General features: G+C 38.7%; 1 protein-coding gene across 1 annotated transcript; it reads left to right on the top strand.

Annotated features, from left to right (window-relative positions):
- The first annotated feature begins 5,138 nt into the window (after positions 1-5,138).
- Positions 5,139-25,056, top strand: CGAS (cyclic GMP-AMP synthase). The gene is made up of 5 exons (XM_063098456.1): positions 5,139-5,834; positions 12,030-12,249; positions 15,092-15,334; positions 22,728-22,830; positions 24,705-25,056. Exons 1-5 carry the CDS (start codon positions 5,139-5,141, stop codon positions 25,054-25,056), a joined length of 1,614 nt encoding a protein of 537 aa, XP_062954526.1.
- The last annotated feature ends 1,799 nt before the right edge of the window (positions 25,057-26,855 follow it).

The following is a 26,855-nucleotide window of genomic DNA, read 5'->3' as shown; positions in this document are numbered from 1 at the left end:
CTGAAACAAAACAGGGATTGTTCTGAAGGCAATAACCCTTAATACAACAAAACTTAAATGATGGGAAAATATGTGAGTTAAGATTTCCAAGGACGTTTTGCTAGATTAGTTAGTACATGGGGGTTGTTCCCCATTTTGCTTTAAACTATTTCTTTGAGTTTCTCAAGAAGTAGGGCATCTTAATGATTATCTTATTGTTTCTTTTGCATGTCGCATAGCTTAGATTTATGACTCTTTTGATGGTATATTGTTTAAACTATTTTGAACCATGCATGCTTGGATGACGATTGTTACATAACCAATTTCTTTATGTTCTTACTATGATTGATTAACCATCTTTTCTTTTCCTGTAATTTCCTTATCTTTGAAATAAAAACTGAAGCAGAAACCAACTCAGGGCTGTACGCAGTTTCTCCTTCTAACAGAGGAGTTGCTGAGGTGCAGTTCCTTCAGGCTTCTCATTGCATTCATATTGCTTTGAGTAATCTTTTTTGCATCTCTGTTACACAGCAAGAGGTGTAATAGAACATATGTACTTTAACAGTTCACATCACCTTTATTTGGCCAGTAATTGAGTTTGACAAAAATCCATTCCTTTTTCCCTGTTTTGTTCATCTAAATGTAGAAATGTTTAAATCTATATGCAACTAGTTACTCATGACCTCAAGGTATATTCCCTGGTAAGATGGATTTTCTCAAAATATAAGGACTGCATGCTTGGGATACAGATGTTCCTCAATTTATGATGGGCATTACGTCCTGACAAGCCCTTCATAAGTTGAAAATATTGTAAGTCCAATATATATTTAATACACACCTAATCTACTGAACAAAGCTTAGCCTGGCCTAACTTAAGTGTGCTCAGAACACTTACATTAGCCTACAGTTGGGCAAAATTATTTAACACAAAGCCTATTTTATAATAAAGTGTTGAATACATCATGTAATTGATTGAATACTGTACTGAAACTGAAAAGCAGAATGGTTTTGTGGGTAGTCAAAGGACGGTTTCCATTGAATGCATATTGCTTTAGCACTATGGTAGACTGGGAAAATCCGTAATCAAATGATTGCATGTCAGGGACCATCTATACTTTAAATGTTAATGTTTAATTTTTAAATTTTATTTAAGAGGATTAAAACCCTCATGTTTATTTTCTACTTTCTAATAACGATTTGTGCCCTTTGCTGGAGGAGATCCTTGAGCCACTGAAGTGAGCAGGACTTCACTTTCTCATCCTCTCTGCTCCAACCTCTAGGCTGACTCCATGACAGACACACGCTCCCACCAGGGGGGGAAAGCAGCTCCCTCTAGTGCCATCACTGGCTTGGCCTCAGGCTGGGCCTCTGCTGCGGGCCGGAATGTGGCCTTGCAGCCTGTTAGAATAAGAACACAAGACAGAAAGGGGACTGAAAGCACTCAGGAGCCACAGCAACAACATACACGATTTGCGGAAGCTGACCCTTTCTAGCCAAAGGACCCTCCATTTCTCGTTTATGTTGTTATCTAGGGCTTAGAAAAAAAGTTGAGTGATTAAAGTACTTGCTATAAATGAGAAAAAAACAACCTCCCACTGCCTTTGGTTCTAAGAGGTACTTATAGGATTGAAAGGTAATACTGGTAAATCCATTTACTGCATAAAAAAGATGGGGCATAGTCAATTTATTTTGCTTATAATTTTGAAAGATGGAGGTAATAGTTCCATAATTAAAACTTCAATTTATGCCATTTATAAACTTTTTTATTCTCTCCTTTAAGCTGCCTTAAATTATTTGGTCAAAAACTTACTCCAGAACTTAAGGCAACATATTATATTAGAGAAAACATATGCCTGGGAGTTAACAACTTTGCCTACTTTTATACAGTGTAGCTGGGAATACATCATTTTACTTCCCTGGAACTCATCTGTAAAAAGAAGGCTAAGTGAAAGTAGTAATTTCAAACTCGTTTCTATGCATGTGTGCAAACCCTCCCTTTTCAACTAGAGCTGCACCTGCTAAGAAGCACTAAACTCATAACCTCGACAATATAGCTTAAATGTGGCAAAATATTTCTTTACAGTTAGTTTCAATCATCCAGTCACCACTAATAGAAAAACATCTTTTAATTACGTACATATTTACACGTCACCTCTCGCAGAGTGAGGGAGACACAAAAGATTTCTCAGAGCCCATGTATTCAGAGCAATGAGAAGCCCAAAGGTACTGCAACGAGGAAAACTCCTTCAAGAAAGGAGAGCCCAGGCACAGACGAGTCAGTTTTGGCTTAAATTTTTATTGTAAAGACAAGTAAGCTACAGAAGAAAAACAGATGATTAATCAATCATAGTGAAAACATAAACAAATTGGCTATGTGACAATCTTCATTAAGCAGTGTAGTTTAAAATAGTTCAAGCAATTTACCATCAAAAGGAGTCATAAAAATAAGCTATGTGATGTACAAAAGGAAACAATGAAGTAATCACCAAAGCTCTTATCTCCCCAAGAAACTCAAAGAAACAGTTTAGGGTGAGATGTGGATAGTTCCCCCAGCACTAACTAGCAGAATATCCTTGAAGATTTTCTCTTACATACTTTCCTATCATTTAGGTTTAGCTGAACTAAGAGCAACTACCCCTGAGCAAACATTTTTTGCTGTGCTTCAATCTCTTATCTACATCAAAGGATTTAGTCCTGTGAAAGTTTTCTGGTCTTTTTCAATGTTAGCATTCCTACCTGTTTTCCCAAAGGGTTGGGCTTGGCCCCCTAAACTAGAGGCTTTGGCCTCCTAAACTACAGTTGGTCCTCTAAACTACATTAAGGACTTTGATCCTCTAAACTACATGTGTTTTATTTCTATCTCATTAATAACTTCTTAGTCAATATCCTCTACATTTACACTGGAAATTAAAAACTTGTTTACGTTCTAGTCAAGTTATTGAACTTTGCATAATTACAGCATGCATAATTTGTACAGTGTGGACAACCAAAACGAAAACTGAAAGTCTACAACAGATCTGAAAATCAGCCTGGCTCCACTGGAGACTTGTCTTTCTCTGGACATACTGCTACTTTTATGGAACAGTGCTGGCATGAAAGGGATTCTGCTTAACAGAAAATAACTTTCAATTTTTGGGAGGGAAAACTGGTTTGATACAGAAGTGCCAAACTAAAATATGTCGCATGATATTCTGCATCCTGTTTTTGAATGCTGAAAAGATAATCTGAATTGAAACTTGAAGAACACGTGGTAAGAAGCAAGCAGTGATGCTATTTTGTTCTCAACTCATTTAATATATAAAAGAGTAATAAATATGGTAGTCAGAAAAAAAATAATATATAGGGAAAACTGTCCATTTTTATGCTTGTAATTTTACAAAGAAGGTCTGATCTAATGCTAATCAACTGAGCAGGGAAACCCAACAAGGCCTTTCTACTGGAAGAAAGCATCAAACTAGCTTTAGAGGCATTTATAGGATTCCATGACAAGCAGCTGGAGTCCTTAGAGAAAACAAACCACAGAGCAGAGGTCTTCAGAATGGGGTAAGCATACCCTTGAGCGTTCTGGAAGACTGCCCAAGTGCACTTGTAGTTTTGAAGAAATAGATTTCCACATTTTGACTTCCATTTCACTCTTCCCTAAAATAGATCTGCTTGAGAATAAGCCTGATTACACAATAGTTCTTCCATTTTACAAAACAAAAGCATAGCTCTCTGGCATCCCAATTTAAACTAGAGCTCATTGCTCTGAGGTGTTAAAAACCTCTTTGTACCAAAGAAAGGAATATATCAAAATACTGATTTCAGGGAAACTTTTTAAAAAAGTAATCAAGATATTTTTCTCTATTGACAGATGAATGGATAAACAAAATGTGGTATATACAAACAATGGAATCAGCCTTAAAGGAAAGAAATTCTCACATATGCTACAATATGGATGAAACTTGGCTGAGTCACAAAAGCCAGTCACAAAAGGCAAATACTGTATGATTTCAGTGACATAAGGTGCTTAAAGTAGTCAAAAATCACAGAGACCTAGAGTAGGATGGTGGTTGCCAGGGGCTGGGGGAGAGGAGGGAATGGAGAGTTGCTGTTTAATGAGTACAGTTTCAGTTTTGCAAGATGAAGAGTTCGTGAGATGGATGGCAGTGATGGTTGCACGGTATTAATGTTCTTAATGTCACTGAACTGTACACTTAAAAATGGTTAAGATGGCAAAAAAAAGTAATCAAGATATTCTAAATTCAAAGAGTTCCTGTCTAATATGTATTTCTGTAAAGGGGGCAATTTGCCTTTAGAGATAGATATTTGAAAGCCTGTACTGAGGCACTCTGGAATAAAAACAGCTGAAGCAGTATGGATGACTTAAAATGTAAGTGACATTTTATCTCACGCATAAGAACTTTACACACCTTCTTTATGATTTTTTTCATAAAGTCAAATAAAATAAAATATTGACCTCAATTACAGCCAATCCTCATCTCATTCCATTTTGTAAAAGTCGAATATTTTCTATTTTTCATTACTAAAAAATACCCTTATTTAAAATTACATTGAAAAAGTTTCTCCGTCAACTTCAAACGTGCGAGAAGGTATGTTGTTTCCCAAAATAATTTTGGGCCGTAGGCAGACAAATGCGTTCGTCCATGAAAGTCCTCTAGTGTTTTCTGCATCCCTCTGGTTACGTTAGGTACAGTTCCCAAGCTATCCGCACCACTTGCACTGAAAGTGATTAAGTCAGCGTCTCCGGAGCACAGCCGCAGGCAGGGCCCGGCCACTTCCCGGCGAGGGCGTGGCTCCCGGTGCCCTCCCAGCGGTTGCTTGTTCCCAGTCTGCAGACGCTGCGTTCCCGCCAGATTTTTTTTTTTTTTTTTTTTTTTTTTTTTTTTTTTTTTTAAAGATGACTGGTAGGGGGATCTTAACCCTTGACTTGGTGTTGTGAGCACCACGCTCAGCCAGTGAGCGAACCGGCCATCCGTATATGGGATCCGAACCCGGGGCCTTGGTGTTATCAGCACCGTACTCTCCCGAGTGAGCCACGGGCCGGCCCTCCCGCCAGATTTTTAAGTTTCATTTCCAGCCGCTACTGCTGGTTCCTCCTCCCACGGCCTTTTTCCCCCGAAGTCGATTCTTCTTTCCGGGAGCAGAAAGCGCCAGCCATGGACCCTCGGCGCGGAAAGGCGACGCAGACAGCTTCGAAGGCCGGAGCCTCCGCCCCTAAGCTTTCGGTGCGAAGTGCGAAGGGCCCCCTGACGCAGCCCACCGAATCTCGAGCTGCTCCCAAGGCCGCCCGGCCCACCGCGAGGGCCGGTGGCCCCCCCAGGGAATCGGGATCCCCGCAGAAGAAGAGCGCTCCGGACCCTCAGGAGAGGCCGCAGGACCGCGCGCCGGGGGCCCGGGCCAAGAGGCCATCACTACGCGCCCGGGACGCGCAGCCTTCGGGGGCTGGCAGCGCCGTCCCGGCGGAGGGACAGCAGACTCCGACAGAGGTACAGTCGGTTCCCGCGAAGTGGCTGGAGCCTCCCGCGGTCCCGAGGCCCCCACTTTCCAGGACAGGATCTCGCGGCGATAGGGGCGAGCGCTTCGCTCCGGAGCGGAAACCCCAGCCCACGCCGGTGCCCAGCCCCGGACCGCCGGAACTTACCCCAGATCTCGGCCGTGGGGAGGCGGCGTCCAGCGGCTGGAAGCCCCGGACGGTGCTGGAGAAGTTGAGGCTGAGACGCCAGGAAATCTCGGTGGCGGCCGAGGTCGTGAACCGGGTGGTGGACCACCTGTTGCGGAGACTGCAGAACCGCGAGTCCGAGTTCAAAGGCGTCGCGCTGCTCAACACCGGGAGCTACTACGAGCACGTGAAGGTGGGCTGCACAGCGTCGGCGCACGCCCCTCTCCCCACCCTACCTGCCCCGGCCCCCCTCGTCCCCTCTCCCCACCCCACCTGTCCCGGCCCCCCTCGCCCCCTCTCCCCACCCCTCCTGCCCCGGCCCTCCTCGCCCCTTCTCCCCACCCCTCCTGCCCCGGCCCCCCTCGCCCCCTCTCCCCACCCCTCCTGCCCCGGCCCCCCTGGACCCCTCTCCCCACCCCACCTGCCCCGGCCCCCCTCGACCCCTCTCCCCACCCCTCCTGCCCCGGCCCTCCTCGCCCCTTCTCCCCACCCCTCCTGCCCCGGCCCCCCTCGCCCCCTCTCCCCACCCCTCCTGCCCCGGCCCCCCTCGCCCCCTCTCCCCTCCCCACCTGCCCCGGCCCTCCTGGCCCCCCTCGCCCCCTCTCCCCACCCCACCTCTCCCGGCTCGTGGTCCCTCACTTCTCTTCGGAAGTAACTCAGACTTTCGTTCTTCGGTGGCGTGTGATACAGTTCTAATTAAAACGAACGTTCGTTTATTTATCCAACGATCACACAACCAACAGATATTTTTGTTTGTTTTTTGGTTTTGTTTTGTTTTTCATGCCTTCAATACATAACCAAACGCTTGTCGATTGCCAGCTGCTCTCAAGACACTGCTATGGGGGAATTCAAATTTATAGGTTCATTCTTGCAAGAAGACATGTTTCGAGTTTAACAGTGCTGCTTTTGGTGGTGTTGACCTGAGGTCCCAAGTTAAATTCTGACATGGATAATTTGAAGTGATCTGTGAAAAATTCCACAAATTAGTATATCTAAGAGACTTTTTCCTAGGAGGAAGACATCAGTACTCCCTAAGAAAAAATATCTTCACTATCTCCCCCGCACCCTCACCCCTGCTGGTTCCTCTCCACGGGAAGCTCACAGTGAGTGATGTTTAAAAAGTTAGGAGAAAATCTCCTACAGATACTTAAAATCATACTCCTCAAATACTGATCCGAATAATTGGTTTTAAGCATGTATTACACAACTCCATTTGTCTGTGGGTGTTTGAGTCATTCAAATAATCATTTCAGTATAAACTGAAGGTTCAGGAGCAGGTTCCTGACTGGAGTTTGTTCCTGGTCAGTGACAGATTTCTTTGGTTGTGTTTTTGGGCTAGTCTGTCAGTTTTCAGAGTGCTGGTCTGTGCACTTCTTTTAAAGAGTTAAAGATCTTCGATATAGCACAAACAGAAATAGAGACTGATAGCATATCGTTGTTAAGTAATCATAATTTATTTGAGTTACAATTTGGCTTTATTAAACTAACTGCTCTCTTCCAGAAAGTGGATGATTGTAAAACTCTAGTTTTAGGGTTTTAGGATGATAAACTCTTTTTTTCCTATTTTATAAGTTAGTTTTTCTAAATTGTGCATATTTGTGGGGTATAGTGTGTTGTTTCAGTACATGCATGTATTATACAGTAATTCACTTAGGGTAGATAGCATGTTCATCACCCAAACACTTACCTTTCAAAAAAATAAAAAACACTTATCTTTTCCTTGTGGTGATTATATTCAAGGTCCTCTTTTCTACATATTTAGAAATATACAATATACTATTAGCTAAAATCAACATATAACACCAGAATTTGTTCTTCCTATCTGCCTGTAACTTTGCGCCCCTTAATCCACCTTGTCTCCTCCCCCTTGCTCTCCTCTTCCCAGCCAGTGGTAACCATTATTCCTGGGATTACAAACTCTTAAGAGAGCAGGCCAAATATTATGCATCTTTGTATCTGTAATTATATGGAGGGTCCAAATGAAAAAGAAAGTTACTACTTAGAACTAGAGAACAATATGACATTTAGAGAACAGTCTCCAATCACAACCACTCTCCTTTTAAAAATCATGTGGATGGGAAGAAATTCAATAAAATTTGTTTTATGTAAAACATTTATTTATTTATTTATTTATTTATTATTATTATTTTTTTAACCGATTTGAAAAGGTATATGAGTTCAATGTAGAGTTTACCAACTGCCTGTCAGCTCCCAGGTCCCAACAGCATCCCTTCCCTTTAACCCCCCTCCTCAGCCTCTACCATATTTGCCCCTCTCTCATGTTGATGTCCATAGAAAAGTCAGAAAAGCATATAGAAGAACAATATTACTCCTATTCATTTTCTTCACTGTTATCATTTTGATGTGTTTTCTTCTTTTACGCACACACAGGATTTCATAACTTGGATTTCTGTTCTGTGTACCCTTGGATTTCAAAATTGGATTCCAAGCTCTTTACAATTGGCAAAAGGATAGACAAAATATACATCTCAGTAATTTTTTTACGTGCTTCCATATTGAGACATTTCTCATTCATATATTTTTGTCTTTGATTTTTTTTGTTTTTTACTTTTCTCATTGTAATATTACCAATTCCAGGTAAAAACCTTGAAAATATATGGAAAATTTCCTGTAGAAATTCCCTGTAGGATTGCCAGTCCATAATGTTCTTTCTGTCCTAGGTGTTAATGCACTTTACTATTTCTATAGTTGGACTGAGTGAAAAAGTTATAATAGAATCAATTAAATGTAATGGTATTATGCAATAGTATATTAACTAGTAAAGAAAAGGAACAAGCAACAGCAAAATGCAACCACATGAATGAATAAAAAAATAATATTGAACAAAAAAGATATACATACAGCAAAAGAATACATACATACAGCCAATGCAGCAAGGCAAAAAAAAAAAGCATAAGATTGAAAAGGAGTAATAAAATTGTTATTATGTGCAGATGACTTGATTGGGTTTATGTACAAACCCAAAATAATAATAAAATAATTGGTGAATTATCAAGGTTTCTGGAAACAAAGTCAGTAAAGCAAGATCAAAATATTTCAATATACTAGCAAAAAAAAGTGAAAAATGAAATAAGAATGTGATTTGTAATGACAGCAAAAACATGAAATATTTAGTAATAAATCCTACTAAAGATGTTCAAAACTTCAAAATATTACTGAGTAAATTTGAAGAGAAATTAAATAATGGAAAGCTAAATCATGTTCGCTTTTCCTCAAATTGATCTATAGATTCAGTTCAACCTCAGTCAAAATCCCATCAGTTTTTTGTTTAAATTGACAAGCTGATTAAAAGATTTATAAGGAAAAAAAAAAAGATATGGAAATGCAAAAGATTTAGAACAACCAAAGCAATTCAAAAGGAGAAAATGTTGAAAGATTTACCCTACCAGAGAGCAAGATTTACTGTAAATCTACCCTAATTAAACAGGTGGTATTGGTGCAATGATAGACGAATAGGCCAATTGAATAGAAAGTCCAGAAGTAGACCCACATGTATAAGTCAATACAGCATACAAAACATGCATCAATGTAATTCAATGGGGGAAAGGATAGTCTTTTCAAGAAGTGGTGCTGGCTCAATTGGATACCCATATCGGAAAAAATGAATTTTGACCTCCTACCGCATACCATACACAAAAATTAATTTGAAGTATAATGTAGACCTAAAGGTAAAAAGTAAAATAGTCACGCTTCTTTCAAGAAAAATATGTTTATAATCTTGGGATGTACAAGTATTTCTTTAAAAGGACACTAAAATTGCTAACTATAAATGACAGATAAATTGGACTTCATTAGAATTAAGAATTTCTGTTTATCAAAAGACATTACTGAGAGTGAAAACACAAGCCATGACTGGAAGAAGATATTTACAGTATATATATTTGACGAAGGACTCATACAAATCAGTAAGAAGATAGACAAACCAAATTAAAATTTAGTAAAAGGCTTGAACAGACAGGTTAGTATGCAATCCAAATAGCAATAAACATATGAAAGGTGCTCAGTATCATTAATCATAAAGACAATGCAAATTAAAACTGTGATGAGATTCTATCACACATCTGTCCACTAGAATGGCTAAACTTAAAAAATAAACAAACAGGGGCCGGCCCATGGCTCACTTGGGAGAGTGCGGTGCTGATAACACCAAGGCCACAGATTTGGATCCTATATAGGGATGGCCAGTTAGCTCACTTGGGAGAGCGTGGTGCTGACAACACCAAATCAATGGTTAAGATCCCCTTACTGGTCATCTTTAAAAAAAAAAACAAAAAAACAAATCTTGACAATTCCAAGTATTAGAGAAGATATGGAGCAACTGAAACTCTCAAATTGATGATGGGAGGATAAATTGGTACTACCTCTTTAGAAAATGGACAGTGTCTTCTAAAGTAAAAGATATGCCCACCCTATGGTCCAGCACTTCCACTTCTGGGCATATATACAATGAAAATGAGTGTCATGTCTGCCAAAAGGCATATACAAGAATGATCAGAACAGCATAATTCGTAATCGTTAAAAACTGGAAACTGAATGAGTAAATGTGTTTTGGTATATTCCATTAATTCAATGGAATACTCCATAGGATGAAAAAGAACAAACTACCAATAATCACAACAATATGGACAAATCTTACAAACATAATGTTGAATGAAAGAAATCAGATATAAGCGAGTACATACTAAATGTTTATATCACATTCCCAAGCAAGCAAACCTACTATGGTGTTAGAATAGGGACTTCCCTTGCTGGAGGGTTAGCGATGGGGAGTGGGAAGGAGGGAAGCTTCTGTGATGCTGGAGATGGGAATAGGGCAATTTAGAATGCTACAAAGGTCACTGTTCTTAAGGGGATTCAGTTGGGTTTTTTGTTTTGTTTTGTTTTTTAAAAGATGACCGGTAAGGGGATCTTAACCCTTGACTTGGTGTTGTCAGCACCACGCTCCCCCAAGTGAGCCACAGGCCGGCCCTCAGCTGTTTTTCTTTAATAAATTCTTGTTGTATTGTTGCAAGCTTTTAGTTAATTTACAGAGTTCTAAAATTCTGAAAAAGTTCTGAAAACATCTGCCTGTGTTCTTGTTGCTTTATGGAAGAGCAGAGTTTTGGAGGTGTTTTGTTTTGTTTTTTCTTTTTCTATTTTTATTTTTTGCTCTTTTTTGGGTTTTTTTGGAGGCTCTTACATTGCCCTTCCTACTGATGTCACTCCAGGTATTTGTTTTACCCTCCCAGTATGGCTCAGTCAGCATAGGCTGCCATAACAAAATGTTATAGATTGGGCAGCTTAAACCACAGAAGTTTATTTTCTTACAGTTCTGGGTGCTGGAAGTCATAGATCAGGTTGCCAGCGTGGTTCGGTTTTGGTGAGGGCCTTCTTCCTGGTTAGTAGAGGGCCTTCTCACTGTGTCCCATGGCCTTTCCTTAGTGCATGTGGGTGGAGAGAGAGATTTCACTCTCTCTTCCTCTTCTTATAATGCCACTAGTCCTGTTGGATTAGGATGCTACCTTTATGACCTTATTTAATTTTATTACCTCCTAAAAGCCTTATCTCCAAATACAGTCACAGTAGGGGTTAGGGCTTCAACATGTGAATTTTGGGAAGGGACACAATTCAGTCCATAGCACAGTATATCTCAGTTTGGACTAGCTACATTTCACGTGGTCAATAGACATGTGTGGCTACTCCATACTGTATTGAACAGTGCAGTCCAATAGCTGTACTTAAAGCATACTCCTATCTAATGAAAGACTTGTGGCATTTTTAACACAGGAAAAACAAATATTTATTATAATTGTTACAATTATTCTTATTGTGAGTATGGAAAAGAAAATACTTTGGAGCTTCTACAAATGCTGTGATTCAGAGACACTAATGCAGTGCATGACCTGGAGCTCACACTAGCTTGGGTGGCTAGCCGCTGTAAACAGCTAGCCCTTGCTCAACTGGCTGCGACATGACTACACACATTTTGGAAACCTTTGTAACAGGAGGGTGGCTGCAGTGTGTATCTTGTGACATAAAAGATAACATCCTAAAGGTTTTAAATTTTATTAAACTTTAAACTCAGAAAAAAAATTGGTATAGATTTTTAAAACTTACATTATGTCATTTAAAACTACTTTTAATTATAAAAATAATGCTTGCTCATGTTAAAAAAAAAAAAAATTGGGTGTAGAACCTACAAGCTAAAACTGTTAATACTCTTCTACATCCTCCCAGCTCTACTAGTCCTACTTCCAGAGGGTATAAATGTTAAGAATCTTGCTTCACAAAGTAGGGTTTTAAGTGAAAATTTCAAGAAAAAACAATTACAGGTGCTTGGAAAATATTCACAAGCAAACATCTCAGTGCTATTTTTATTGTTTCTTAGCTTTCTGCACCTAATGAATTTGATGTCATGTTTAAACTGGAAGTCCCCAGAATTCAACTAGAAGAATATTGCAACAGTGGTGCTCATTACTTTGTGAAGTTAAAAAGAAATCCCAAAGGAAATCCTCTGAATCAGTTTTTAGAAAATGAAATATTATCTGCTTCTAAGATGCAGTCAAAATTTAGGAAAATTATTAAGGAAGAAATAAAAAACATCAAAGGTAAGGTTTTTTGATTTTTTTTTTTTTTTTTTTTTTGTGGCTGGCCAGTACAGGGATTTGAACCCTTGACCTTGATGTTATCAGCTTCATGCTGTATGACTTTTGATTCTTAAAGGTCTAATCTTACCTACTAATTGCCAATGTACACTCCTCTCCTGATCTTTCTTGACTTCCCTGCAGCAGACTATTCATTACTGCCTCCTTCTAGAAACAGCCCTTTGCTGTTAGTTTTAGTCTGCTGCATCTTCTTGGTATTCTTCCTAAATGTTGATTGGCTCTGTTTCGGTCTTCATTGAATATTCACTGAACTTCTGCCTGTATCACCAGTATATGTGCCTGGATAAAAGCAGTGGAATTCCCCACTTGAAGCCCTTAATCTAGTGGAGGGACAGAATGTAAATAACATACAACACAATTGCAGCAAGTGCTCTAAAGGGAATGAACTGGGAGAAGTGATAGCAATCCCAGTGGTAGAGCACAGCTCTGAGGCAGAAAGCTCGGCAAGCTCAGGGGACAAAAAGAGGCCAAAGTGGACAAAGGGAAGAGTGACATGAAATGAAGTTGAATAGATGGCCAGAGGCCAGATTCCATAAGGACTTGTAGATTCTGGAAAGGAGTTTAGCTTTGTATATTTATTTATTATTTATTTTTCTTTTTGGTGACTGGCCAGTATGGGGATCTGAACCCGTGACCTTGGTGTTACAGCACCATGCTCTAGTCAAGTGAGCTAACCACTCAGCCCTAGCTTTGTATTTCTGAAAGTTTACTCTGATTTCTATGGAGAAGATATAAGAAGACAAGTAGGGAGATTAGAAAGGAACATACTGTGTTCCTTTGTGGCTTAGATGGGGTAAGGTGGGGTCCTGGGGATGGAGAGAAGCAGATCCAAGCGGTAGCAGTGTTTGTGTCTGGATTAAATGTAAGGGATGAGAGAGAGAATTGGATTAAAATGGCTTCCAACTTTCTGGATTGAGCATTTTGGTGGATTGATTGTGCCATTCTCTGAGATGGGAAGGACTGAGGAAAAACATATTTTGGGTTATGAATTAAGATTTTGGATTTGGATATGTTGGGTTAGAGATTCCTGTGATACATCAAAGTGGATGTGTGGATGTGTCAAGTATGTGGTTGGATATGGGTTTGGAGTGCAGAGGATACATTTGGGCTGCAAGTAAACATTTGGAAATCATCACATTTAGGTGGTTCTGGGAATGGGTAAGATCACGTAGGCAGAGTATAGAATTATTTATTCATTAATTTAATCGATATTTATTGATTCTCTAATGTGCAGGTGCTCTAGGTGTTTAGGATATGTTAGTAAACAAATAGATGAAGACCTCTACCCTTCTGTACCTTATAAACTTGCAAGCACAAACATGCAATTAATAAAAACTGGAAAAAATAATTTCTTGTATACTGGAAAGTACTAAGTTCTATGGTGAAAAAGTATGGCAAAATGAGAGGGATCAGCTGGGAATGGGGGTGGAAGTGCAATGTTAAGTAGAGTAGTAAGAAGAGGATATCATTAGAGGTTGGGGAGAAGAGAATGAGTGTTTTGCAGAAGGGGTGATCAGTGTTTAGAATGCTACTGACATCCAGAAAACCACTGGATTTGGTCTTTGGTTTTGTAGCTTGTTGGTGACTTTGACAAGAGCCTTTTCAGTGGGGTGATGGACACAAAACAGTGAAAGGTCAGGGAAGCAGAAGAGATAGCATGTGTAGGCAATTCTAGAAAGTTTGGGCTGGGAAGGAAGCAGAAAGATGGGTGAGTGTGGGGAGGAAGAAGATATAAAGTCAAGGGAGAGGTATACGAGGGTACTTCAAAAATTCATGGAAAGATTCCTATTATCTTTTAATTCTATTTTTCCATGAATTTTTTAAAGAGCCCTTGTATTTTAAAGTGGAAGGCACTCTAACTCTTTGTATGCATATAAGAATGATCCAGTAGAGAGGGAGAGATGGAAATAATCGAAGAGCAAAGTGCTCATGGAGGTCAGAGGAAAGGGATCCAGAGACCACATGTGGGGCAGGGGTGCTTTGAATGGTAGAAGGACACTCCCTCAGTGATAACAGGAGAGAAGGATACAATGGGTAAGAGGTGGGCAGGTTTGCGGATTTCTCTAGCATTTTCTCCTTTTTGCTTCACTCCCTCATTGTGGTCCCTCCCAGAAATCTTCTCCGGGAGTAGTCTTTACTGCCCATACACTCCCAACTCCACTTTTGTGTCCGGCACAGGCACCTAGAGCTCATTGTGTCTAAAGCGAAGTTCCACTTGGCCCAATCTTTCTTCCTCCTGCTTTTTCTATTTTGGGGAATAGAATCAACATCAACCATTTCCCAGGCTTCTGCCTCCCTCCTCCCCGCACACACTCACTCCATCTATAGGTTCTGTGCGTTTGGATCTCTTTAATTGCTGTCGCTTCTTCTCCCCGTGTCTTGACGCTCACTGCCTTGGTGCCGGGTTGTTTCTGTGGTCCTTCTCACTGGCTTCTCCTCCCTGCTGCTCGTCTGGCCTCTTCTCCAGGCTTCCATTCAAGCTGCCATCCATAATTCTAAATGAAAATTTAATCACAGCACTCCCAAAGCCAAAAGTCTTCAGGAGCCCCTCATCACATACAGTAGACGGAATCTTGACAATGCCTCCCCATGGTAGGTATCAATAAATATCTGTTAAATGAGTAAAACACTTTGTGTTGCAGGGCCAATTTCCATTTTAGAACTAATGTTCACCTTATACTTAGTACTTCACAGATCTTCAATTATAGTTACATTATTTCTCCCACATTTCCAGAGAAAATTGAATCTGATAAACCCCTTTCTTCCCTTTTATATGTTTAAACAGATGCAGCTGTCAGTATGGAGAGAAAGAAAAGAGGGAGTCCTGCTGTAACACTTCTTATTAGAAAACCTGAAGAAATATCTGTGGATTTAATCCTGGCTTTGGAGTCAAAAAGCAGCTGGCCTGCTAGCACCCGAGAAGGCCTGCCCATCAATAACTGGCTTGGAACAAAAGTTAGGAATGATCTAAGACGACAGCCATTTTACCTTGTACCCAAGCATGCAAAAGAAGGAAATGGTTTTCAAGGTATTTTAAATGTGAAAGTTAATTTCAAGACCTAAAAGAGTTGTTATATGCTGGGCCAGTATAAGATCAACAGCCAGCCAATGCTGTTGACATTTCAAGAGCCATCATGCTAAATAGGCTGCAAGGTGGGAGTTTGGTGAGAGGGAATTGAAAAGGGCATAGTTGTCGTAGTAAAAGCAAATACTCACCTTTAAATATCTAGTGACTGTATTTGAATTTCATCTTTTCTTTTTTTTTTTAATAAAGAAAGTTAGTACTGGCCTTGGAGTGAGACTTCCTGGTTCAGAATCCTGAGGCTTCTTCTCTTGCTAGCTATGTGATCTTGGGCTAGTTGTGAAGCCTCTCTAAACTTGTTTGCTCATCTGTACACTGGGTAAATCAAAGCTCCTTGGAAGATTCTGGGAAGATAAAAATGAGAATGCAGATAACATCCCTAGTTCAGGTCATGGCAGTTATATGTTGTTATTAACATAATCATCAGAGCCTAGACTCTCATTCTCAGCCAGATTTCTCTCTTTCCTTCATTTTCTCACTCCACTGCTCCCATGCAACTAAAGAACCTTTCCAGCTGCGCTGCAGTTGGGTATGGTGGCTAGATCTGCCTTTTCAGCTGGTGTCTCAGCCTCATCGACGGGGATGGGTTTGCAGGCTGTGCTGTTGGGTAACACTCAAATTCCAAGAACTAAACTGAGTGAATCTACAGCTAAAAGTGAATAGTGATTTTTGTTCAGGTGGCAGAAAAAGAAGAGCTGATTATTTTTGTTTTCCCGTATAAGTTTATATAGGACTTTTGGCACCTACTACTGCTAGACTCCAGGGAAATTGGAAGAGACCACAAAACAAGTGAACCAAGTTACAAATGAGTGTTGCTGAAAAAAAAGCCCTGAAATAGTCAATCATGTTTACCTCAATGGTTTGCATTTTTGTGGACCTACATCATAACTTGTTATATTGCATACATACATATAGGCGTCATTTTCTACAAGAAAAGTAGTTTATAAGAGGGAATTATATATGTCATCATCCACGTCTTTGCAAAAGGAATATAGTTTTCTGCAAAGAGGGGATGCACCCCTGAACAATTTTTAGAATGGCTATCCCAAGAAACCCTCCTTGTGTGTGATACAGGAATCTCAACAGGACCCCATCTCACCCTCTTGCTGGCCCTCTACTACCTCGGGGAGGACTGGAAGACAAGTCAGCTTAGAGATGAGAGAGTCCTTCAGTGGCCTTGTGGCCTATGTGTTTGGGTAGTTCCTCACATCCTTGCTTTGGGATGAAAGAAAGTGGAAGCTGGTGATGGGTGCTCAGCTTCACCTCTGCTCTCTGTTACCCTTGGCTGTTCTTCATTTCCCATCATTCCAGGTTATCTATATGCAGACAAAACCCTGTGTGTATATGTGTGTATATCCAGGTGATTGAACAGAGGGACTTATTACCAATGAAAATACTTGTACTACATTAGAGGCACTTATCATATCTATTTTAGCTTTTCTCTTTCCAAATATTTTACTAAAAATTTCATGGTCTCAACAAACTATATATATGTATTTTTGGTGGCTGACCTGTATGGGTATCTGAACCCTTGACCTTGGTGTTATAACACCATGATCTAAGCAACTGAGCTAACCAGACAGACCTATTGATTTTTAATTAAAAAGTTCAAATTTGTTTTTTAATCTACCTATTTCTTTATTTGTTTCAAAATAATACCAATATTATTACCAAAACTATAATTATAAAAGACAGTTTATGATTTTTTTCAGTTCTTTTTGTTCTTAGAATATTAGGACAAAGTATTAAATTTTATTTATTGATTGATTGGTGGCTGACCAATATGGGGATCAGAATATTAGGTTTTAAACCTACATGAAAAAAATTTCTCTAGGCAGTTAAGCTTCCAACTCAGCACAGTCAAATTCACTTGTTTCATTATGGTTTCTGTTTTTACATATTGGTTTTTAAATTTTGATTTGATTTTGTTTCATAAATTTGTAAAGCATTCGTATGGTTCCAAAGTCAAAACTACAGAAGAAGGTATACTTAAAGAAACATATTTTCCATTCGTGTCCTCTCCTCATTCTTCTCTCCTTCCCTAACTGGAATCTCTTTTCATTGTTTTTAGTTTACCCTTCTATTAAAAAATATATAATATATAATACATGTAATATAAAAAATATGTATACCTTACTTTTTTCACTATATAATATACTGCGCATATCACTCCATAGCTCTATATGGAGAGAACACCCACCCATTCCTTTTGACAGTCTATTTATATAGCTGGTCAAAGAGTAAATGCATATGTACTTTTGCTAGATATTGCCAAAATCCCTGCCATAGGCATTGAACCAATTTGCATTTTCACAGTAATGTATCACAGTACCTGTTTTACCCTCAGTCTCATCGACAGAACTTATTAAACTTTTGGCCAATTGGCATTTTTGCCAATAATCTAAAAAGTGAGAAATGATATCTCAATGTATTTTTTTTATAATAACCTTTTTAGGAAGTTTTAGATTTACACAAAAAAAATTGCAAAAATAGTACAGAATTCCAATACTCTGTACCCATTACCCTATTATTAATAACTTGCATTAATATGATACTTTTGTCACAATTAATGAACCAATATTGATACACTCTTGTTAACTGAAGTCCATACTTTATCCAAATTTCCTTTGTTTTTACTTAATGTCCTTTTTCTGTTCCAGGATCTCATCCAAGAACCTACATTACATTTAGTTGTCATGTCTCTTTAAGCTCTTCTTGACTGTGACAGTTTCTTAGTCTTTCTTTGTAATTGATGATCTTGACAGTTTTGATGCATACTGATCAGATATTTTGTAGAATGTCCCTTAGCTGGGGTTTGTCTGATGTTTTTCATATGATTACACTGGAGTTGTGGGTTTTGGGGAGAAAGGTCACAGAGATAAAGTACCATCCTCATCACATCATATCAAGGGTACATGCCATGAACATGAGTTAGCACTGTTGATGTTAACACCCAGCTGAGGTAGTGTTTGTCAGGTTTCTCCACTGTTTAGTTAACTCTTTTTTCCCCTTTTCATACTGTCCCATTTGGAAGGAAGTCACTATGCACAGCTCACACTTAAGGAGTGGAGAGTTATGCTCCACCTCTTTGGGAGTGGAGAGTATTTACATAAATCATTTGGAATTCTTCTACATGGAAGATTTGTCTCTTCTCCCCCTTTTATTTATTTATTTATTTATTTGCTTATATCAGTATGGACTCAGGGGTACTGATTTTATACTTTGGGCTATAATCTAATACCACTTTATTTTGTTGCTTAAATTGTTCCAGCTTTAGCCATTAAGAGCTCTTTCAATTGGCTCCTATATCTTTTTGACATATCCCCCTCTGCTTTTCTTTTTGTTGGAGTGTTTCCTTACTTTCTAGCACTGCAAGATCCTCCACGATCATCTTGTACATTTCCTGCTGCCGTCCTAGAACCAGCCATTTCTCCAATGGGTCCTGGGTCCTTTTATTGGAGAACCAAGATCTGGGTGCTAGGGATGGTCATTGCTACTAGGGTGTCATCCCTCTCAGCCTTTGTAGAAGGAAATATATGTGTATATACTAACCCATGAATAAACACATATCTATAAATATTTCTGTATGTATATATTTTTATATGTAACCACCTGTATCTGTTGTTATACATGAATTATTCTGTTGTCTCTGCAACTTCCACTGCAATAGCGAAGAAATTGGCTCACACCATCAACCGTCCATTTACTTAATTGTTTAATTCCAGTATACCTGTATAGTCATTTCAGAGTTGCAAACCCATTCCCCTGTGGGAAACAATTATCATTTAGAGACAGTGCTTATGTACAGTTCCTTTTACCTTCAGTCTTACAGGCTCCACTCAATTTCAAAGAAACTAGGTCAGCACCTTCTTCCCCTACCCACTTCAGGCAGGTTGTTTCACACATTAGTAATGCAGTTCAAGTCTCTTATTATAATCTGCATTATTTCCTCAAATCTTCTAACCCTCTAAATTATTTTTTTAGAGCTGCATACATTAGGGTTCACTCTTTGTACTGTAAAGTCCTACTGGCTTTATTTATTTATCTGGTGGCTGGCTGGTACAGGGATCTGAACCTTTGACCTTGGTGTTATAAGGCTGTGTGATGGAGCTAACCAGACAGCCAAGTTCTACTGGTTTTGACAAAAGTATTGTCATCTGTATCTGCCCTTAATAATAGGTTCACTGCCCTAAGAAGTCCCCTGTGCTTCACCAGTTCAATTTTCCTCACCCCAAATCTCTTGCAACCACTGATTTGTTTACCATCTTTATGGTTTTGCCTTTTCCCAAATGTCAGAAATGGAATGTCATAAATTGATTTATACAGTAGCAACGAGCATACCTAGCCAACTGCCATCTTTTCCATATATTCATTGCCCACATATTGTGTAGCTATTCCTGCATTATTCTGTCCCATTAAAATCTTTTTTTAAAAAAGATGACCGGTAAGGGGATCTTAATCCTTGGCTTGGTGTTGTCAGCACCATGCTCACCCAGTGAGCTAATAGGCCATCCCTATATGGGATCCGAACCCGTGGCCTTGGTGGTATCAGCACCACACTCTCCTGAGTGAGCCACGGGCTGGCCCCTGTTAAAATCTTTTTCCCACTAGTACCATATTTTTGTATATAATGTACTTTATAATCAGTCTCAATATCTGACAGGGCAAGTTCTATCACTTTGTTCTTCTTCAAAGGTGTTTTAGATATTCTTGACCTTTTGCATTTCCATAAAAACTTTGGAATCAGCCTGTCAAGCTCCACAAAAACACTTTTTGGAATTTTAATTGAGATTACATTGAATGTCTAGATAAATTTGGGGGAGACTTGTTGTGTTAACAATATTGAGTCTTTCAATCTATGTACAAGTGCACATCTCCCCTTATTTAGATCTCTAATACTTTTTTTTTTTTTTTTTTAAAGATGACCAGTAAGGGGATCTTAACCCTTGACTTGGTGTTGTCAGCACCACGCTCACCCAGTGAGCTAACGGGCCATCCCTATATGGGATCCGAACCCGTGGCCTTGGTGTTATCAGCACCACACTCTCCTGAAGATCTCTAATACTTCTTAATGAAGTATTAGAGTTTTCTCTGCAGAGGTCTTGTGTATCTTTTGTTAGATGTACTTATAGACAATCTATTTTTAAACTTTTTATCATGATATATTTAAAACCAATAAAAGAGTAGACTGAATATCTTGAACTCCCACATACCCCTCACCAGTTTCAACAATCATCAACTTGTGGCCATCTTTTTTTTTTTTTTTTTTTGTTGGCTGACAGTACAGAAATCCAAATCTGTGACCTTGGTGTTGTAAGGCTGAGCTCTAACCAACTGAGCTAACTGACCATCCCACCTTCCACGAACTCTTTTTTTTTTGTGTGTGTGTGTGTGTGTGTGTGGACAATCTTGCTTATCTACATCTGTACTCACTTCCCTCTCTTCCTTGTTATTTTGAGGCAAACACAAGACATTTCATCTCATCTCTACATATTTCAGTATGTATCTCTAAAGAATAGAACTTAAAAATACAATTAGTACACCTAAAATAAATAATAATTCCTTAACATTATCCAACATCTAGTCAGTGTTTAAATTTCCACTTGTCTGTAAGTGTCATGCTTTTTTTTCAACTTGCCTGTTTGATCAGGATCCAAATAAGGTCCACACATTGTGAATGGTTGATATGTCTGTTAAATCCCTTTTAACTTAGAGTTTCCTCTTTCATCCTTTTTTTTTTTTCCTTTTCAGTTTACTCATTGAAAAACAGGTCATCTGTCCTGTAGGGTTTCCTGCAGAGAGGATTTTGCAGACTGCATTTCAGTAGTGTCATTTAGCATGTTCCACTTTCTTCTTTTTTTCATTGGTAGTTGCATTTAGAGGGTAATTGACATTTTTGATGCTATTATGAATAGCATCTTCTTTAAAATTTTATTTTTTGTTTGTTGCCATGTGTCAAAATACATTTGATTTTTGTATCCATAGTCTTGGCACTCTTTTAATGAATTTTGTGAATTTATTAGTAAATTCTTTTGTATTTTCTACATGTGCAATTATATCATCTATCAATGATGATAGCTTCGTGTCTCCCTTTCCAGTGCTGTAATCCTGTTTTTCCTTCCCTTACTGTGCTTCCTGGGACATCCAGTACATGTTGAACAGAAATGGGAATAGCAGACATTGTACCTTCTTCCTGATTTCAAGTGGAAAACTTTCAGCTTTTTACATTATATTATGATGTTGCTATAGTTTTAAAAAAAAATCTATCTTTTGTCAGCTCAAATTCCCATCTAGACTTAAATTGCTGAGAGGTTTTTTTTTTTTTTTTGTAAAGAGTAATTAATGTAGAATTTTATTAGCTGCGTCTTCTGCAACTATTGAGATGATCATATGATGTTTCTGCTCTATTCTGTTTTTTTTGTTTGTTTTTTTTAAATATGACCAGTAAGGGGATCTTAACCCTTGACTTGGTGTTGTCAGCACCACACTCTCCCAAGTGAGCTAACCGGCCATCCCTATATAGGGATCCAAACCCGTGGCCTTGGTGTTATCAGCACTACACTCTCCCAAGTGAGCCATGGGCTGGCCTTTCTACTCTATTCTGTTAATGTGACAGATTATATTGGTTGATTTTTTAATTATAAGCCAATTATGCATGACCAGTATAAAAACAGCTTGGTAAGAGGATGATCAGAGCTTAAAAGAACTAGCTGTAGTAAGACTTTGGGAGAAACCATTCTATTCTTACACAGACTCTCACAAAGAATAGAAAGAAGGGCAACATTCCACAATTCATTTGTATTAATACCAAAACTTGCAAGGATGGTACAAAAAAATGGAGTCAATTGATTCAAATTATTATTGAAACAAAATATTAAACTGAGTTTAGTGATACGTTTATAGAAGGTAATACATCTTACTATGGCTAACTGTATTAAAGCTCTGACCTCCCCTCTCACCTTCCCATGTTTCTTTTCTTTTTTTTTTTTTTTTTTGTCGTTTTTTCGTGACCGGCACTCAGCCAGTGAGTGCACCGGCCATCCCTATATAGGATCCGAACCCGCGGCGGGAGCGTCACTGCGCTCCCAGCGCCGCACTCTCCCGAGTGCGCCACGGGCTCGGCCCCCCATGTTTATTTTCCATCTAGACCCATTTTTTGCTTTAAAGCTCTTATTTTAGTGTGTAATTACATTATTTATCTATTCACTACTTTTGGTCTATTTCTTCCTAGAATTTTTTCAGAGTGATATTTTGATGAAGGGAATGACTTAAATATTATATTGTGTAGATATGGATGCTTTGGGTAAAGTGTTTTTCTATTTCTGTTTTTGAAATTAAGAAGAAACATGGCGGCTGTCCTTTTCTCACATTGAAAAGCACATTTTGTTCAGTCATGGAGAATCTAAAACATGCTGTGAAACGGATGGAGTGAAATGTTGCAGGTAATGTCCTTATTTTGCTAAATGGCACATTATTTATGGTGTGTTTCATTCTTTATTGATGTCATAGCTTAAAACCGAAGGTGATCATTGCAGTGTTGGTCCTCGGGGCAGGGCAGGTCTGGGTTGACCTGCGGACAGTGTGTGAAACCAGAGAAGCTAGATCCAAGGGACCAAAGAAAGAGTGTGTTAGAAGGCAAGGTCAGGGAGTTGTAGTCCTGAGCCCAGGATAAGATAGATGTATGAGTAGGACAGAGTGAGACGGTATGAACACTAGCTATGACAGTTTGATGTGTCTTAATATCCTGCTTGCTTAAAGATAATGAATATTTTTTAAAAAGTAATGAATATTAATGTGATGTAATGGCAGGAGGCCAAAGGATCACTCTTATTGGTTACTGATGCTTGCTTTGGGGTGATCTGGCTGCCTTGAAGGCTAGGGACTGACTGGCTTAACTTGAAATAGCACAAAGAGGATAATTATTTTTCTAGTCACATATACACCACAAAGAACTGAGAAATTTTTCATTTGAGTTTCTAAAGTTGACCGGTATAATGGTCACAAAAGCTTAAAAGTCGAAACAAGAATGCCCAACATGTAGGCACAGAGGTTCAAGGCTTCATACGCAGGCTTTGAAGCCAGCATTAAGAAAAATATATTGCTGGTAAGGCTAAGTAATTTTATAAACATTAATGTTTTCCAAGTACTAAATAACAGGATAAATAATGTAAATATTTGGAGTGCAATAGAGTAAAATAATTTTGTAAAAATTAAAACAAGATTTTTGTAGGTGATGTCAGAGGTAGGGTCCAGAGGGCCCTATGTCAGCCTCAACCCACCCTGTCCTCTTACCAGGTTCTTGACTCTGCGACAGGAAAGAATTCAAGAGCAGGCTTATTGTAGAAAATGAGAACAGGTTTAATATAATGAATAAGAGATACAGATTTCACAGAGAGGGTGCCGCATAGCTTGAGACTGAGTGGTGCCCACACCAAGTTTAACACACGAGTAAGAAATACATACTTAAAGTTTAGTACGGAGTGCAGACTGGCACTGCTTGCTGAAACTAAGTGTGATACGAAAAGAAATAAATACACACTCCACAGGCAGAATGTGGACTGGAGCCAGGAGAGTGAACAACAGCCCTGCCTTCTGCTGGGATTTGGTTTTTATAGTTTTGCTATCTAATGAATATTCAGTTAGGGGGTGGTTCCCAGTTATGTAACATAGTCTTTGCAACATGCGCAGTTGATCCCTTGGAGCATGTTCATTGGTCAAACCCTGTCACATGCACCAGGCATATTGAAGAATATTCTGTGCTCTCTACCACCTCTAGTGGAAGGTCATTCAACTACCAGGTATATAACCCTTCTATACTGAGCATGCCCAGCCACTGGATTTGCATAAGCCAGCCCCTTGTGGTCTCATTTTCCTGTGTTGGTGCTGAAAATAGGTCTAACTTGGTAACAGTAGCTTTCCTCTAGGGGAGGATCTAGAGGAAGGGACTGAGACTGGAGAATGGATTGAAAACTAGAGGTGTGTCCTGAGACTGAGCCCAGGGAAACTGAGTGCCTCCTGTCTCATAGGTACTGAATAATTGGATGAATAATATAAATATCTTTCAGTTTTATGTAGTTGAAGTAATTCTGATAGAACAAAATGTTTAAGCTAGGAATGGGGAAGAGAGAAGAATGTGTTTTTGACACTTCCAAACATATATTTGAAAATATAGTCAGGGTTTAGGTTGACTATAATTATATTTATGTTATTATATTTCTTTATTGTTTAAATATGATTTTCCTATAAGATGCCTAAAGTCCTTTGTGGAATGAGGCAGGTTGTAAATAAGTAAAAAAATTTTTTTTTAATTCAACAGGAAAGATTGTTTAAAGCTAATGAAATACCTTTTAGAACAGCTGAAAAAGAAGTTTGAAGACCAGAAAGAACTGGATAAATTCTGTTCTTATCATATGAAAACTGCCTTCCTTCACATCTGTACCATGTACCCACATGACAGTCAGTGGCATTCCAAAGACCTGGAACTCTGCTTTGATAACTGTGTGGCATACTTTCTTGAGTGCCTCAGGAAAGAACAACTTAAGAATTATTTTATTCCTGGAGTTAATCTATTCTCTCAAGACCAAATTGACAAAATAAGTAAAGAATTTTTGTTCAATCAAATTGAATATGAAAGAAACAATAGATATCCAGTTTTTAGAGAATTTTGAAATTGTTTTTTGAAAAGAATCAAGAATTACAGTGATTCAAGAATAATTGGAATGTTTTGAGATTTGTTACAGCAATGATTACCTAAAATAAATGTGACTAATTAATCAGTTCTCAGTTTGTGTAATACACTCTAATCATTGTAAAGGACCGAATGTCCTAGGAAAGAGATTAGTTAAAGAATAGGAAGCTAAAGGAGTATTTAAAAATTTTTTAAATATTATCAGACTGGAATGAAAAAAAAGGATAAAATACATACCAGCTTAATTAAATTAATCAAGTACTTATTGAACACCAGTTCTCACCTAGCACAAATGTGTGGGAGATGGTGAGAGATGGTGTTAGAAATGACCATCGCTGGGCTGGCCGGTTGGCTCAGTTGATTAGAGCACTGCCTTGAAACACCAACGTCATAGGTTCTGATTCCTGTACCAGCCAGCCGCCAAAAAAAAATGACCATTGCCTTCATAAAACTGGCTTTGTTCAGTGCACAAATATATTTGGGAGCAATGCGGTGTCCTATATGAAAAAATCAGTTCTACATTGTCTCTGCACATATCAGGAAATACATAATCTTACAGGAAAACAAAGAGTACTTTAATAAATGTGGCTAAATATAAAGCATAACTTAATTTATTTTTATTTTCAGTAACATTTTTGTATGTGTTTCTGAAAAGATAATATATACACACGGTACCAAATTCAGAGAAATGGGTTTGTAGTAAAATGTTACTTTTTCTCCTCTGTGCTCAGGAAACATTCACTTTAGAGGCAACTGCTGTTCACTAACTTCTTCCTGTTCATATACTTTGCACATTTTCTTGTTGGCCAGTTTATCTTTTTCTCATTGTTTTGTAGTTCTTTATATGTTTTAGATACTTATCTTTGTTGTCTATGTATTAAATGATTTCTACCATGCAGGTTGTCTTCACTTTTTTGGTGTCTTTTAGTAAACATGATTTTACAACTTTAACATAGTTGAATTTATTGGTCTTCTTTATGGTTTGTGCTTTATACATCTTGTTTGACAACCTATGTTTGAACATACTAAGAGAAAAGTTAGACATTTTGAGGAGAATTTTGAGGACAATTCATAATGAATAAATAGAAAACTAGGCAGACAAAAAAAAAACCCCAAGCTTTTTTTAACATCATAAAAAAAGTGTGCAAGGAAAGTAATTATAGTCTGACTTGAGAATATTGCTCAGCTGTATGTACAAAGTCATAGTAATATAACCATTGACTATTAATCATCAAAATTATGATTAACTATATGGTGAGGATAGGACAAAAGGCTGAGTGCTTGTGTGGTGACAGTGATGGTACAGGGAATGGGGATTATATTAGTTTCCTATTGCTGCATAACAAGTAACCACAAATTTAGTGGCTTAAAACAATACACATTCATTATCTCACTTTTTCTGTGGGTCAGGATTCTGGTCATGGCTCTGCTCAGGGTCTCACAAGGCTACAATCAAGGTGTCAGCCAACAGTAGCTCAATTCTTCAAAGCCAGCAAGGGAGGGACGCCAGCAAGAGGAGCACTATGGTCTTACTTAACCCAGTTATGTACATATAATCATGTACATCCCATTGTCTTTACCCTATTCTATTGGTTGGAAGCAAGTCACTGGTCTCACCCACACTCAAAGGGAGGGGAATCACTCAAGAGTATTGTGTTAGTTTATCCCTCTGTACAGTTAGGGGGAAAACAGTTCCCAGAAGACCACCCTCGTTTCTGATACCAATTGAAATTTCAAGTGATTCCCCAAACCACTCTCAGTCTTGATAATTTGCTAGAA

This window comes from Cynocephalus volans, chromosome 5, assembly GCF_027409185.1.
Source record: "Cynocephalus volans isolate mCynVol1 chromosome 5, mCynVol1.pri, whole genome shotgun sequence".
In the NCBI taxonomy this organism is placed as follows: domain Eukaryota; kingdom Metazoa; phylum Chordata; class Mammalia; order Dermoptera; family Cynocephalidae; genus Cynocephalus; species Cynocephalus volans.
The sequence above is the reverse complement of the archived record's forward strand: the minus strand, read 5'-3'. Positions and strand labels throughout refer to the sequence as shown.